The following is a 17,189-nucleotide window of genomic DNA, read 5'->3' as shown; positions in this document are numbered from 1 at the left end:
TTTAAAAAGTTATTCTTGACATGACATTATGACATCATTCGCTGCTCAACCTTCACCGTGTACAGATGCACTCTGAGCTCCTGAAGCACTCTCTTATCTTGACCGATAAGCGCTCAGGGCCAGCAAGTAAAATAAAGCATTAGTTCATTCATTTACATAAAAAAGAGCTGGTATTATTTTGATAATACTGTAATAATAAAATAAGAATTTGTGTGTGAGGAGGTGGTGTTCATCATGCAAAAAAATGAATAAAATAAAAAACACAGAAAGAATTGCATTTTGTAATTTACACAATTTAACACCTTTAGTGTTTTTTTTTAAAATTTTTTATTATCTTTAACTCTATCACTGCCATTGACTATAATAGGCGTCTAATCGTGTGACATCCAATCATCCTTCTGCTGTGAATTGAAATTATTTTATCACTAGTAGACGTCCAATCTATTTGAATCTATTCGTCCATTGCTGCTAGCCCTCCCACTTCAAATGGATTGCACACCTTTTGCTATCAGTGACAGTCAATGACTTAGAAGTTAAAATGATGCAACATATCTGAAACAAAAAAAAAAATAATTGCTGACCACCACGATTTACTTGGTTTGTGAATAGTTTATATGATTTTTAAAAATTATTTATGCAGGTACTGCATAGTATAGCCACCGAGGTGGCTCTCAGTGTTGTTAAATGCAGAAATAGAGTAGACTATTAAACAAGCATGTAGTAGCTGTTGACCTGCACTTTTGCAAGTACATAATTATATTAACTGATCTAATTTGGGCTACATGAGCTGCAGCAACCCCAGTTGAAATCGGCAACACTAGCCTGGCAAATTGATGCTCTCCACATTTGCTATCTTAAAATGCTCAGCCGCTGCTTGAGGCCGAGCAGGACATGCTTGAAGAGGGTATTACTCACTCCCTCGCATAGGCGGAATATTATGGGATGGGTTTGTCCAGTGGGGATATTGAACTTAGCTAACCCTGAAATATGGAGGCAGCTGTGGATAAGTGGTTACCGCGTGTGGCTGATGCAGCTCATTCCTTCTTCTTCTTCTTTCCCATCTTAAGTAATTTCACCCTGCAGTATATGCCTCTACCCCTGAGCGACATCAGCCAGGCGTACCGCAGCGCCCCTGAGAGGACCGAGCAGGCATTGACCAAGGTGGGTACGCCCTTTTTGAGGGCTGGGGTTCCGAGTGCCTAATTTCTGTCCTTCCACACAGATCCAACGGGCCCTGGTGAGGAATAACCAGACTCAGCGCTTCTCCCAGCGTCAGGCTCTAAGGCTGCACCAAGGCCTAGTCACCAGCACGGCTGAGCAGGTAGCGCTAGTGGTTACCAATATTTTTGTAGACAATTTATCAGAATGTCATATTTATTGATTAAATATGGACAGCACATAAAAACACATTATGTTTTAATGTGAAAATAGCGACAAAATACTTAAAAATAATTACTGTGGGGGAAAAAGTTTTTAAAATCTTGCAAAAATAAAAATAGAGAACAATCAAGCAAAACAAAGAAATCGTAAATCTAAAAGAGATTGAACAGAAATGACAAAAACTGATACAAAATCAATGCAAAAGAATGAAAAAGCAAAATATTTATGTAAGTTAACAGTCCAGCAGAAAACCTATGCTAAAGCCTGACAATAAACCTCACAGATGATAATGCACCCATAAATCTGTAAAAAAAAGAAAAAAACAGTCTAAAATAGAGGCAGCCCCCGGGTTATGAACGAGTTCCCTTTCTAGGCTGTCAATGTAACCCAAATTTCCGCATACATTGGAATTAACCATTTAAGTACCCCTAATTACCCTCTAAACCTCAGAATAACTGTCCAAAAACATGTATTATACGTCATTTTAATAAAATAAAGTAAAAAAAAAATAAGATACTGTGATGTACGGTAAATGTCGTTATATTCAATGACTATTCTTGCTGCCTTAAAGTGCTGAATGAGTGTGGCGACAATGTCCCACGGTTTGTCTCGCATTGTCTTGATGAGCTACCACCAGTGACTTTTTCAAACATGGATGTTTGTAGCCTTCTCCGGAAAGTGGAGCAGCTACACACAGAGGTTTCTGCGATGAAAAGCGCGCTGCAGCTGCAGGCTGAAACAAGCGAAAATCTGCGCTCTGTCACAGTAGACGTGAGCCGCCGGGTGGGTGTCCTAGAAAAGTGTGCCGAACACGGCTGCAACGGCCAGATCGTACCGATGAGGCGTCAGGACACAGCAAATGCTAGCGCTAGTATGGCGAAGCTAGTTGACAGCTCAGCAGTGGGGACGGGAAGCAACTCACCGGGAGGTGACATATGTGGAGGACAGCAGCACGCGGTCCCGCCGGTGGCTGTGGAGGGGGCTACCTCAGCCACTTCGTTGGGGCCGACGACGTCTCATCCCGATTCCCCAAAGTGGACCCGCGTTGTGAGGAGAGGTCAGCAGAAGCGCCCTGTGACGGCCCCTGCCACACGAGGCTCACGCGCCAGTAATCTGCCAACGGTGCCAAGGCAGGGCAAAGCTATCGTTGGTACCGGATCAGTGGTAAAAACGAAACTGGTGAGTGTCTTTGCTACCAAGTTCTCTCCCAAGTTAGACGCTGAAACTTTACGTGTTCACCTCGAGATGAAACTTTGCCGAGAGGTGTCATGTCATAAGATTGCAACTGTGAATGGCAGATATGCTTCATTCAAAATTTCCGCTGAGTGTCAGGACATTGGTGACATGTATAACACGGAGCTCTGGCCGGAGGGAGCGCTCGTTCGGCGCTTCTATGAACCTCGCAATCCGGCTAATGCTGCTCCCCCATCAGCTGGAGGTGGAAATGCGCTTGTGCCTGGCTCTCAAGCTAATGTCTAACTTTGCTATGGATCTAAACGTCTTGTTCTATAACTGCCGTGGGCTGCGCTTGGGGCATAGCATGGATGATAAGGCTCGCCGCATTGCTGTGGACCAGTTGTTGGAGCACTGCGACATTTTGTGCCTGCAGGAAGCTTTTCTGGCTAGGCAAGACTTAAAAGGGCTAAATACGCTCAATGATAACTTTCATGGCGCTGGCGAGTCCTCCACTGATCTCAGTTTGGGCATAAGAAGGGGCAGAATACATGGCGGTGTGGCTGTTTTATGGAACAAAAGACTGGACTCTGTGGTTAATGTTATTAGACTTGGGGTAGATTGGTGCATTGCTGTACACCTGGCCCAGTCTGACAAAGAACTTCTCATTTTAAATGTTGATACCCCATATGAATGTCGGGATAATGTTGACGATTATATGGATAAAATGGTATTTATTGCTCTTTTCTAATGAATGCGCAATACACTAATATTTTTATAGTTGGGGATTTTAATGCTGACATTTCAGATAGCGGCTCCTTGTTTGCTAACCACCTGAATCATCTCTGTAGGGATAATGGGTTGGTTCTATCCAGTAGGGAGCTCCTGCCTTCTGGCAGCTACACCCATATTAGTGTGGCATAGCACACTACATCATGGCTAGATCAACAGTGGATGCTCACACGTCATTGGCACAGATGGAAATTCTATATAACATGTCTACCTCAGATCACATCCCTGTGAAGATGGTTATAAGTTTTGCTAATGTCCCGAATACTGTTAAAGCAAAGAGAAATTTTAACCCAGATCTGGTAGTCTGGTCTTCTCTTTTCTAACGATGACATTACTTTCTATACTTCCGACACCGATGTACTGCTGAGCAACTTAAATCTGCCCAAGCAAGCAGTTATGTGTAGAAACAATAACTGCTGTGATCCCAATCATAAAACAGATGTCATGGAAATGTATAATCACATTGTGTCAGCACTACTTGCTGCCAGTAAACCCCTTAGTACACATAGGAGGAGGAGTATAATTAGGCCTGGCTGGAACACTTATGTCGCTGAATTTTATGCAGAAGCCTGTGAAGCTACCAAGGCTTGGGCTTCGGCAGGTAGACCCAGGCAGGGCCCCATATTTGAATATAAGAAGTGTACGAATGCAAAATATAAATACGCTCTACGGTACATCAAAAAGAACGAACAAACATTGAGGGCAGACTCCATGGCCAAGACGTTATTTTGTAACAACACTAAAGCCTTTTGGAAGGAGGTGAGGCTTGCTACTAATTGCAAACCCTGCTTACCTTGCTCGATTGATGGCTTCTCGGGAGCTAATGCAATAGCTGCTTTCTGGCAACAGCATTACGAAAATCTTTTTAACTGTGTACCAACTGAACACTATCAAGTGAACAATGTCGAAGAGGTGTGCACAATTAAGACCCATGAGGTGTTTCACGTCATTAAAAACTTATCAGTTAATAGGTCCACAGGTATGGATTCTATATCTGCCGAACATCTTATGCATGCTAGTCCGAGGCTAGCTCCACTTGTTGCACTCTGCTTTACTTCCTTTATGGTTCACGGCTGTCTTCCCGACTCTATGATGTCGGTGATGCTGGTCCCTGTCATCAAGGATAAAGCAGGGAAAGTAAGCAGCTCGGACAATTACAGACCTATCGCCCTTGCTAGTGTTCTCTCTAAGGTATTTGAACTCCTCATGCTGGAGAGAGTTAGTACATTAATAAACTCTTCAGATAATCAGTTTAGCTTTAAACCTAGGCATGGCACAGACATGTGTATTTATGTTTTAAAAGAATTGGTCAACACCTATTTGAGGAAAAACTCGTCTATGTTTATGTGTTTTCTAGACGCTTCCAAAGCCTTTGATCGTGTAAACCACGGGAAGTTGTTTAGGAAATTAAGCCAAGCGGGAGTTCCCAATGACATCATAAGAATTCGTTTATATTGGTACACTCATCAAACTATGCGGGTTAAGTGGGATGGCTGTATGTCTGCCCCCTTCCAAGTTACCAACGGGGTCAGACAGGGGAACATTTTGTCTCCAATTTTATTCAATTTTTATATGAATGACCTGTCAAAACTATTAAATAAGTGTAGAAATGGTTGCATGGTTGGTGGCTCGGTGATCAACCATCTAATGTATGCAGATGATTGTGTGCTACTTAGCCCAAGCTCAGCAGGTCTACAGCAGCTACTCAATGCGTGTTCCGGGTATGGGGAGTTACACAACATTAAATACAATGAATCAAAGAGTGTCATTATGATTTTAAGAACCAAAGAGGACAAACGGTTGGTTTTCCCTAATTTTAAGTTGTCTGGTCAAGTTTTAAAGTCCTGTAGTCAGGTAAAATACCTTGGTCATCTGCTCACGGACACTCTGACTGACAACGAGAACATATTGAGACAGTGTCGCTCATTATATGTCCAAGCCAATGTTCTCTCTCGAAAATTTGGTCCATGCTCTGATGAGGTCAAGCTTGCCCTGTTCAAGGCTTATTGTACTCCCCTCTACACTGCGCATCTGTGGTCAAATTACACTAAGACAAGTTTTCAGAGACTGCAAGTGGCATACAATGATTCTTTGAGAATCTTGCTGAAAAGACCCAGATGGTGCAGTGCCTCTGAAATGTTTGTATCTGCTCGGGCGAATACTCTCCAGGCCCTTCTAAGGGTACTAATTTTTAATTTTATTAATCATTTGAAATGTTCTGAAAATGTGATTGTCTGGGGCCTGACAAACATTTCACATAGTTCTACTCGCTGCTTGTCACTGTTCTGGAAGCACTGGAATAGGTGCCTTTTAAAACGGGGCCAGTAGTTGGCCTAATTTTTTTGTATCACTGTAGTTTACCTTCTTTTATTGTTACAGTGCTGCTCGAAAGTTTGTGAACCCCACAGCGATGGTCAGATTTTTTGTAAAAAAAACTAAAATAACCTTATTAAATGTTAAGTTATACCCAAATCCACAATACTGACATTCCAAATAATGGACTGAAACAAAAGAAATAGTTATATTGTCATTCTTTATTTAACAAAAGTGGTTGATTTAAGAAAAACTCAGATATCATGTGTGCAAAAGTATGTGAACCCCTTCAGTTAATAGGATATTGCGCCTCCTTTTGCAGAGATTACCTCAACCAAACGGTTTCTGTAGTGACTAATCAGCCTCTCACATCTACTTTGGGGGATTTTTGCCCATTCTTCCTTGCAGAACGCAGTCAGTTGAGAGAGGTTTGATGGGCGTCTGGCATGAACTGCTCGCTTCAGGTCCCGCCACAGCATTTCAATGGGATTTAGGTCAGGACTTTGACTGGGCCAGTCCAGAACACGAATCTTCTTCTTTTTCAGCCATTCCTTGGTTGTATTGCTGGAATGCTTTGGATCGTTATCATGTTGCATGATCCACCTTCTGCCAAGCTTTAACTTCAAAACAGATGGCGTCAGGTTATGTTCTAGGATTTGACAATATTCCTCAGAATTCATGATTCCCTGGACTATGTGGAGTTGTCCAGGTCCTGAGGATGAAAAGCAAGCCCAGATCTTGACATTCCCACCTCCATGCTTCACTGTTGGGAGAAGGTTCTTTTGGTGGTATGCAGTGTTGACTTTTCGCCAGACATGGCGGTTTTGGTTGTGACCAAACAGTTCAATTTTGCACCTACATCAGTTGATGAAAACTCTTTTTAATTTAGTCTCGACAACACAACTGTTAAAAAAACAAAAAAAAACTACTGAATTGATTGATTAGGAAATCAGGTTGAAATAATAGAAAATTCCAAAATGTTGAGGGGGTTCACAAACTTTTGAGCAGCACTGTATGTTGTTTTTAGTTTTGTATGGTTTGTTCCCTTGTATTGTGTGGTTGTGGCTTGGACCTTGAGTCTGTTAATAAATTTATCTATCTATCTATCTATCTATCTATCTATCTATCTATCTATCTATCTATCTATCTATCTATCTATCTATCTATCTATCTATCTATCTATCTATTCTGGCTTAAAAAAAAAAAAAATATGGCGGAAAACACAGACAAGACTGAAAAAGTAATTTCTGCTCTTGCACCCCTCTTTAAAATAAACTGCTGTATTTTAAGCCAAAAGAACTGTTGTGTTTGATGGAACAATATGTCTATATGCTGCCATAGCAGATTCATGGCGCAATAAGCCCCCGAACTATTTTTAATGTGTCTGTTTTAACCTGGAAACCCCTGTTTACAGACGTCGCGCAACCGCTTTTGTTTCAACCTAGCCATAAAAAGAAGGTATGTAATCGTATTTATTATTCGAAATGTCTGTCATTTTTAGCTTAGAATCATTAATTGATGTCTAATATTTAGGTTTTTTTTTTAAATTGACTTTAAAAAATTATTCACTCACATATTTTAAACTTTTAAACAAATTCCGTCACAATGAAAAAATTGGCGTTTGTAAAAAAGTCACGGATATCTACCTCATAACTATCGCTTAATTATATATTTTTTCATTACTGTCGCATTTTTCCCAATATTTTAGATCAAGTCAGGTCCGGGGGTCAAATGCGGCCCGTGGTCAAATTTCATCCGGCCCCCAGCCTCTGTCATAAAATCAATAACATTTGGCCCGCACACAGACTTAATAAATTGGTCAGCAGTACTGCTACCAGCATATGAAGTAGCATACACACTAAATGCTGCTCCTCAAATACCCACTAAAAGGCAGCAGCACTCTAAGCAACATTAGCCCGTGTGACCCTTTACTTCCAATTTTCTAAAATGGCGACAATCAACAAAAAAAAAAAAAAAAAAAAAAAAAAAAAGGACGTTGACTGCGACGGCCGACGCTTCACGGATAGGTGGAAATTGGACTTTTTTTTCACTAAAGTAAGCAACAACTGTGTCTGCCTCATTTGCGAAAACACAGTCGCTGTTGTTAAAGAGTTCAATGTGAGGCGATATTACCAAACTTGACACGCTGACATGTACGACAAGATTACAGGGAAGATACGCAGCGAGAAATTGAAGCAACTTGAAGCTAGTTTAATATCACAGCAGCAGTATTTCGCAAGAGCCTGAGAGTCGAAAGAGAACGCCACAAAGGCTAGTTGAGAGATTGTTGAAATTATTAATTTTAAAAAAATTGTTAAGCAAATGTGACACACAGAATGGCTTGCTAAAATTTGCTCAAATATATTGTTCTACGTAAAGGACATCAGCCAAGGTCGGCCCCCCACATTTTTACCACCCCAAATCTGGCCCCCTTTACAAAAAGTTTGAACACCCGTTTTAGATGATAAATAATCGATCCAAACAAAGAAAAATTTGAGGAAAAAAAAAAAAAAAAAAACGTCTAAAAGGGTAAATATATGAAAATGAAAATCTCGATTTCTCCTTGATGTCTGCGATTTCCAACCCTTTCCATATTACCATGTTTCAACCATAAGATCCCCCAAATATCCAGCTGTGGCCATTCACAGCTTTGTCTTGATGCTCGGTGATCCATGCTACATGGAGTTTTTGGATCGAATAGAGGTAAGTACGCGATAATATCTCTTTAAAATCATGGCGTCTTTAATTATGCTCTCGCGTGCTCACACCTCGAGTTAGGGTTTTGCTGTTTAAGGAAAAAAAAAAAAAAAAAAATTAAATGCCCTCCTGTTCAGAATTTGTCTTCCCCGAGAAAATTGAGATTTTAAGCTTTCAAATGATGTATCACACATGCATATAGGACAATTTAGAAATTTGGCCAAATATGGGGTCTCAGAGCGGAACTTCTAGTCACCTGAGTGTTTTCCGCCATAGTATTTGGGCTGCACTCGCGAGTGAGTCGCCTTGCTGAGAAAAAAGGGTGCTGTGGAAAGAATAGGGAGGCGATAGCGGGGGGATGTCATGGCAGCTCAGGTCGCCAGCGCCACAGCTCTCTTAAAGGGATCCTCTGTTTTTAAGACAAGTAATTCTTAAAAGATACATGTTAGTATGAGTCATAATAATTTGATATTACAACCCCTCTTAATGTTTTTGTTTTAATAAAGTTTGTAAAATTATTTTAAGTTATAGGTCGCCGTTCTTTTTACGTCGCAGTATTATATTGTACACTTATACTATACATACTGGTCCCGTTGCCGAAATTCCAGCGTGTCACTCGTTAGCTTTCTCAACATGTCGTCAGTTCTACCTTTCCTATTTGAACCAGATCTGAAAAGTGAAGAGCAGGACAGCACTGTCGGTCGTTCACAAGACAAGCTTCTGGGAAAAATGCGTGCAGCAAATACCTGATAAGACAAAAGTTGGGCAAAACTGGTGATGCGAGAGAGTCCTGTTGGGAAGTCCGGTTGGGAGCGAGAGTGTATGCTGTCCGGTTTTATATGCAGATATTCAAGGTAAGCATATTGCGTTTTCAAACTTATGCCAATATAATTATGTAGATTGTTAGCATCCAGAGCTGTCGTGTGCTTACAGTACAGGCCAAAGAGCATAGCTTGTGTAATCCATGTCTTGTACATTGTAACGTGTGGTAGCTAGGATACGTGTATAAAAGTACCAAAAAGGGGAGAAGCTTCCACTTATGCGCATTTATTCACAAAAAATAATATTTCAGCCTTGACCACTCTTCACTCGGGAGCTCAGCAGTACGCAAACACGCGTTCCCTGACGAACTCCCAACATTGATGTAAGGTCCATGTCAGAGTCACTGTCGTCACTGTAGTGTGCCATAGTGCTTTAATTATTTAGTATGATAAGGGGAAAACTCCCACGAAGAATAGTCAACAAAAAAGATAGCAATAGTAATCCAAATCTGCGTTTTTTACTCACTCGAAGATCCAGGAATTAGACCGATACCATGGCAATGTCGCAGCCGCGATTAGGCCGTCGATTCCACATAATAGACTGATCCGAAAAGCCGCTGTGGGACCGACGAATCAAAAAAATGGACAGATCCGAAACCAATTTTGCAGACGCGGTGGGACTGTCGGATCCAGCAAATAGACGGATCCCTTACTTCAGGGGTTTTCAACCCAGTCCTCAAGGCACACTGTGGGTCCTGGTTTTTGTTCCAGCCGATCCAGCAGAGACAGTTGAACCAATGAGGCTTCTGCTAAAACAAGCCACACCTGACTGCAATCAACTGATTGCACTTGTAAAACACCAGATTGGGGAAAAAGTGTTGTCATCTTGTTTGGTAAGAATGAAATCCTGCACCCACAGTGTGCCTTAGTGGAATAGGTTGGGGACCCCTGCCTTACTTGACTGAGGATCCAGGAAAAATGTTCGGCCACTAGTTGTAACGCATGGTGGGTAGGATACGTGCCTACAGGGACCAAAAAGGGGGAGAAGCTTCCACTTATGCACATTTATTCACTAAAAATAATAATTCCACCTTGACCACTCACTTCACTCCCCTTGTTTCCATTTGACTGGAAATTGCATCCAAAAGCAGCACATCGTGGCATTTTACTTCGCGAGTTTAGGCAGCAATGAGCAATTGTTGAACACGCTACACATTTGGAAAGATACCAATGACTTCATCACTGCGAGGCCACAAACCATGGCGCCAACTAACTGTCAAAATATGGAGTAAATATTATAAAATATTGCCATTGATTTAACATTTTATGTGTTTCTAACAACATATTTTAGTACAAGAGAACAATTATGATTTATTAGAGCCTACATGTATTTAAGTCAGAGGATTACATTAATGTGAGCCTGCAGTCCGAACTAAAAAAAAAAAAACGGATCGGGACTCAGAAGAGGAGTCGGCACCGGTTTAGAAGCAACAGCAGCATGAGAAGTCAGTAACTGCAGGACTCGGCTAAACTGCTGGGAGAGCAGGGGATCTTGACATGGCAAAAACTAGGTATTGTTTACGTGACAAAAAAAACCCCGACTGGAGACAGAATGGCGGGCGAGACTCTGGTGTCGTAAAGTCGAAATCACATAAGTCAGGTACTTTGTAACCCGGGGACCACCTGTACAGCGAATATGTTACTAAAATAATAAACTTCCTGCAAAATGTTTTTTAGTAATGACAAAAAAATTCCCACCTTGAAAACAATGAATAAAAATCTAACAAAAAATATAGGATCAATTTGAAATTTGAAGATGGGGGGAGAAAAACTAAATATGATAAAAATGAATTGCCCCCCCCAAAAAAAAATTGGCTTTTTTTTTTTTTTTTTTTTTTTTTAATAATAACAATAAAAATGGGCGAAAAGTGGGAAAAAACATTTGATTTTATATAGTTGAAAAGATACAAGAATAGTATAAACGCGACTATAATCTGGCAAAATATTCTTCTATTTCCAAGGTAATGGAGCGTCTGTGCGCACGCGTCCAGCAGCAGGTGTGCATGCTACGAGGCGTAGGAGAGGCAGATGACATTCAAGCTGCCAAACAAGTACTGAAGGAGGCTCGAAATTCCCGCGCGGTGAGCCTCGTAAACTTCACTTCACTATGTTCCATGCGTGGTGGGAAAAAAAATGAATGTGCGTTTCTTACCATACTTGAAGCTTTATCCCTCCCTGTGCGAACTGGCCCACGTGCTCTCCGTGGACGGGCCAGTACGCCAGCGTCTGGACTCGCTCGCTGGTGAACTCGCCAAAGCCGCTGACAAAGAGCTTCAGGTAGGTTATATTTCATCAAGAATAGATTTAAGAATTTTATCTTAAGTGACATCGACGTCTAAGCGTGGTTTTTTCTCTCAGGTGATCGTCGATTCAATGGTGTCCCTCTGCCGCGAACTCTGCCCCCTGTCGTCTACGGCGGCAGAGCAGCTGACGCCACCGCTCTCGTCTGTCTCCGAGCATGTGTCCGTTCCTCGCACCGCCATTCGCTCTGCTCTGATGGAAAGAGCAGCGCAAGACGTCCATCGTGCCTTAGAGTAAGATCGAATTTAGTTATTCCCCCCAGAAATTACATACAGTAGTGTTATTGTTTTGGCTCCATTTTTGTTCTTATTTATAATCCTAGAGAGGTCAAACTGTCTGTGGTCTCCTATCTCACCAACTCTATCGTGGACCAAATCCTTCAGGAGCTCTACACCACCCACAAGACGCTGGTAAATGGGTCATTCCAGAATTTTGGGACATTTTAGCGTCAAAATTCTTGTAAAATAAAGCTTCAATTGTCTGATTTGGATTCAAAATTATTGTAAAATAAACCTTCCGTTTTCTGATTTTCTGCTGCATATTAATCAGTGATAGGTACAGTGGGGCAAATATGCATTTAGTCAACCACCAATTGTGCAAGTTCTCCTACTTGAAAAGATCAAAGAGGCCTGTAATTGTCAACATGGGGTAAACCTCAACCATGAGAGACAGAATGTGGGGAAAAAAACAGAAAATCACATTGTTTGTTTTTTAAAGAATTTATTTCCAAATTAGAGTGGAAAATAAGTATTTGGTCACCTACAAACAAGCAAGATTTCTGGCTGTCAAAGAGGTCTAACTTCTTCTCACGAGGTCTAACGAGGCTCCACTCATTACCTGTATTAATGGCACCTGTTTTAACTCATTATCGATATAAAAGACACCTGTCCACAACCTCAGTCAGTCACACTCCAAACTCCACTATGGCCAAGACCAAAGAGCTGTCGAAGGACACCAGAGACAAAATTGTAGACCTGCATCAGGCTGGGAGGACTGAATCTGCAATGGGTAAAATGCTCGGTGTAAAGAAATCAACTGTGGGAGCAATTATTAGAAAATGGAAGACATACAAGATCACTGATAATCTCCCTCGATCTGGGGCTCCATGCAAGATCTCACCCCGTGGCGTCAAAATGATAACAATAGACCACAGTAACAAAGGCTACTATCAGTAACACAATGCGCCGCCAGGGACTCAAATCCTGCACTGCCAGATGTGTACCCCTGCTGAAGAAAGTACATGTCCAGGCCCATCTGCGGTTCGCTAGAGAGCATTTGGATGATCCAGAAGAGGACTGGGAGAATGTGTTATGGTCAGATGAAACCAAAATAGAACTTTTTGGTAAAAACACAGGTCCTGGAGTGCCCTAGCCAGTCTCCAAATCTCAACCCCATAGAAAATCTGTGAGGGGAGTTGAAAGTCTGTGTTGCCCAACGACAGCCCCAAAACATCACTGCTCTAGAGGAGATCTGCATGGAGCAATGGGCCAAAATACCAGCAACAGTGTGTGAAAAGCTCGTGAAGAGTTACAGAAAAAGTTTGGCCTCTGTTATTGCTAACAAAGTGTACATAACAAAGTATTGACATGAACTTTTGGTATTGACAAAATACTTATTTTTCTCCATGATTTGCAAATAAATTCTTTAAAAATCAAACAAAGTGATTTTCTGGGGGGTTTTCCACATTCTGTCTCTCGTGGTTGAGGTTTACCCATGTTGACAGTTACAGGCCTCGCTAATATTTTCAAGTGGGAGAACTTGCACGATTAGTGGTTGACTAAATTCTTATTTGCCCCACTGTATACATATCAATGGTCAAATTTACTAAGGAGTTTCAGGGAACAGGGTTTGCAAATCCATTGCTAATTAGCTTTCTCTAAGGAGCAGAAACTAGCTGTTTAGCTAGTTGTAACTGCTTATCAAGAGATAAATCTGACTTCAATAAATAAGTAGAGAAAAAAATTGTCAAATCCTGATCATTTTCATAATTGCGAGAGCTAGAGTGAGACATTCAAGATAGCCAAACTACAGTGCCTTGCAAAAGTATTCGGCCCCCTTGAACCTTGCAACCTTTCGCCACATTTCAGGCTTCAAACATAAAGATATAAAATTTTAATTTTTTGTCAAGAATCAACAACAAGTGGGACACAATCGTGAAGTGGAACAAAATGTATTGGATAATTTAAACTTTTTTAACAAATAAAAAACTGAAAAGTGGGGCGTGCAATATTATTCGGCCCCCTTGCGTTAATACTTTGTAGCGCCACCTTTTGCTCCAATTACAGCTGCAAGTCACTTGGGGTATGTTTCTATCAGTTTTGCACATGGAGAGACTGACATTCTTGCCCATTCTTCCGTGCAAAACAGCTCGAGCTCAGTGAGGTTGGATGGAGAGTGTTTGTGAACAGCAGTCTTCAGCTCTTTCCACAGATTCTCGATTGGATTCAGGTCTGGACTTTGACTTGGCCATTCTAACACCTGGATATGTTTATTTTTGAACAATTCCATTGTAGATTTGGCTTTATGTTTTGGATCATTGTCCTGTTGGAAGATAAATCTCCGTCCCAGTCTCAGGTCTTGTGCAGATACCAACAGGTTTTCTTCCAGAATGTTCCTGTATTTGGCTGCATCCATCTTCCCGTCAATTTTAACCATCTTCCCTGTCCCTGCTGAAGAAAAGCAGGCCCAAACCATGATGCTGCCACAACCATGTTTGACAGTGGGGATGGTGTGTTCAGGGTGATGAGGTGTGTTGCTTTTACGCCAAACATATCGTTTTGCATTGTGGCCAAAAAGTTCCATTTTGGTTTCATCTGACCAGAGCACCTTCTTCCACATGTTTGGTGTGTCTCCCAGGTGGTTTGTGGCAAACTTTAAACGAGACTTTTTATGGATATCTTTGAGAAATGGCTTTCTTCTTGCCACTCTTCCATAAAGGCCAGATTTGTGCAGTGTACGACTGATTGTTGTCCTATGGACAGACTCTCCCACCTCAGCTGTAGATCTCTGCAGTTCATCCAGAGTGATCATGGGCCTCTTGGCTGCATCTCTGATCAGTTTTCTCCTTGTTTGAGAAGAAAGTTTGGAAGGACGGCCGGGTCTTGGTAGATTTGCAGTGGTCTGATGCTCCTTCCATTTCAATATGATGGCTTGCACAGTGCTCCTTGAGATGTTTAAAGCTTGGGAAATCTTTTTGTATCCAAATCCAGCTTTAAACTTCTCCACAACAGTATCTCGGACCTGCCTGGTGTGTTCCTTGGTTTTCATAATGCTCTCTGCACTTTAAACAGAACCCTGAGACTATCACAGAGCAGGTGCATTTATACGGAGACTTGATTACACACAGGTGGATTCTATTTATCATCATCGGTCATTTAGGACAACATTGGATCATTCAGAGATCCTCACTGAACTTCTGGAGTGAGTTTGCTGCACTGAAAGTAAAGGGGCCGAATAATATTGCACGCCCCACTTTTCAGTTTTTTATTTGTTAAAAAAGTTTAAATTATCCAAAAAATGTTGTTCCACTTCACGATTGTGTCCCACTTGCTGTTGATTCTTGACAAAAAAATTCAATTTCATATCTTTATGTTTGAAGCCTGAAATGTGGCGAAAGGTTGCAAGATTCAAGGGGGCCGAATACTTTTGCAGGGCACTGTACTTAATAAAAATCTGAAAATAGAAGAGAGGACATAAATTTGCTCTACCTGCATTTTTCTTCTGCCATAATAAATGTTTATAGTAACAGGGTTACATGCAGTGTTGCCAACTAGGAGACTAGCAATAATACTAGCGACTTTTTCTGGTGTTTTCTTACTCCTTTGTTTCTTCACCCACGACGTTATCCCTCTCTCCTACAGAGCCCATTGTAATGACATGCAAACTGCCAATTATGCAAATTAGGCAATGAGGTCATCTAGCGACCAGTGTTGTTAATCTTACTTTTAAAAAGTAATTAATTATAGTTACAAATTACTTTACTTTACTCCCAAAAAGTAATTGCGTTAGTAAGTCAGTTACGTGAATGTAAGAGTAATTAGTTACTTGGCAAAGTAAGTGGTGGTAATTTTCATGGTTTTTTTTTTTTGGGGCGGCGGGGGGGGGGGGGTTCACTCAAAAAAAAAAAAAAAAAAAAAACACTACATGAAATTTAAAGGTTTTTGGGACAATTGGCCCTAGCCCAATTCTTTACCCTAATTTACCCTTTACCTTCAATCAACTGTTAAAAGTTGTTAAAATTGCTCCCATTATTGGATTAGTTCCCTTCTGTCTACTTTCGACATGTGAAAGTTTTAAAACTGTTTCATCATTTAAAGATAGATTCAAGTCAAAATTTTGCCGATTTAGGAGTATTTTAGATAAAAAGCTACTTCGGTTCGCTTGGAAGGTTCTCTACAACAGAGCCTTCCTGAGAAGTCTACTGCTTTAAGATGGTGGCTGTTTACGAACACCTCTAGTTCCTATACATGTTGTTAACGCCCCCGTGTCTGTAATTTCGCATCTAGTTCTATATATATGTGATATCTACCATTTCTACCATATCATGTGGGCGTAATTTGTAGGCTATCAGCTACAGTCAGGTATTATTGGAGCCACCTAGCATCGCGTTTGCTCGGCATCACAACTTACTTGCCTCCTTCCCACTCCTGCTCTGCTCTGTCGTCTCGGTGAGTCCGTCAGGCTTTTCTCGCGTCATTCAACCAATATAGTAAGGCATAGTAACACACGCCTTTCCATCCTCAGTAACGGTAACGCCGTTGCCAAGATGAGAAAAGTAAATAATTAGATTACTCACTGCTGAAAAAAATAACGCCGTTAGTAACGCCGTTATATTGTAACGCCGTTATTAACAACACTGCTAGTGACTAGTACTGCCAATAGCTACTTTCCTTACTGAGGTGTTGCCAACCAGTGTTGTTTTTGCCAGCCATTTAAATTTTCGTCTCAGTCTTAGTCTTTTGGACGAAAATACTTATCAGTCTTAGTCATATTTTAGTCATTTCAAAATGTGTTTGGCTTCGTCTAGTTTTAGTCGACAATCCTCAAAATGCTTTAGTCCATAAAATTCAAAAGTTTTAGTCCGTGAATAAATAAGTAAAAGGTTTCCCAACAATTTCGAATGAACATGACAGACGAGCACATAACTGTAGAGTCTACGTCAGTCCAAAGTCCGTCCCGGGGGACAAATGCGACCCGTGGTCAAATTTCATCCGGCCCCCAGCCTCTGTCATAAAGTCAATAACGTCTGGCCCGCATACAGACGTAATAAAATGGTCAGCAGTCCTGCTACCAGCATATGAAGTAGCTTACACATTAAATGCTGCTCCCCATCTACCCACTAAAAGGCAGCAGCACTCTAAGCAACATTACCTCGTGTGACCCTTTACTTGAATTGCACAATTAGTGGTTGACTAAATACTTATTTGCCCCACTGTATGTAAAATGTTTTCCAAGAGTTTTAGAAGTCACAGCGCTAAATGCTAACGTGATTGCTATGCTAACCCCAGCACTATGCTAACACAACAAGTTAGTTTAGTGTGTGATGATCACTCAGCACAGACCGTTGACGGCTAAAGCAACATAGCATATTAACGGCTAAAGCAACATAGCATATCTAGCCAAGATAAGAAAGCAAAGCTTACCAAGCATCTCCTGACACATACAGTATGTTTCACAAAATGAGCCTGGAATGGGCACAGGCTTACCGGCCAG

The 17,189-nt window shown here is 41.2% G+C and overlaps 1 protein-coding gene across 6 annotated transcripts in view; it reads left to right on the top strand.

The window, feature by feature from the left end:
• The window catches only part of LOC130918706 (capping protein, Arp2/3 and myosin-I linker protein 3-like), a 109,092-nt gene that overhangs the window by 45,250 nt on the left and 46,653 nt on the right, over nucleotides 1-17,189 (top strand). For all 6 annotated transcript variants that reach the window (XR_009063814.1, XR_009063816.1, XR_009063815.1 and 3 more), the window contains exons 23-28: nucleotides 1,068-1,161; nucleotides 1,223-1,321; nucleotides 11,138-11,257; nucleotides 11,340-11,453; nucleotides 11,535-11,710; nucleotides 11,800-11,887. Coding sequence is in view for 3 of the 6 variants with exons in the window: in XM_057840650.1 (XP_057696633.1) it covers nucleotides 1,068-1,161; nucleotides 1,223-1,321; nucleotides 11,138-11,257; nucleotides 11,340-11,453; nucleotides 11,535-11,710; nucleotides 11,800-11,887 (691 nt within the window). In the remaining 3 variants the exon portion in view is untranslated. The remainder of the gene's footprint in view (nucleotides 1-1,067; nucleotides 1,162-1,222; nucleotides 1,322-11,137; nucleotides 11,258-11,339; nucleotides 11,454-11,534; nucleotides 11,711-11,799; nucleotides 11,888-17,189) is intronic.

The sequence above is a fragment of the Corythoichthys intestinalis genome, chromosome 7, assembly GCF_030265065.1.
Source record: "Corythoichthys intestinalis isolate RoL2023-P3 chromosome 7, ASM3026506v1, whole genome shotgun sequence".
Taxonomy (NCBI): Eukaryota; Metazoa; Chordata; class Actinopteri; order Syngnathiformes; family Syngnathidae; genus Corythoichthys; species Corythoichthys intestinalis.
Note: the sequence above shows the minus strand (reverse complement) of the source record. Positions and strands in the feature narration are given on the sequence as shown.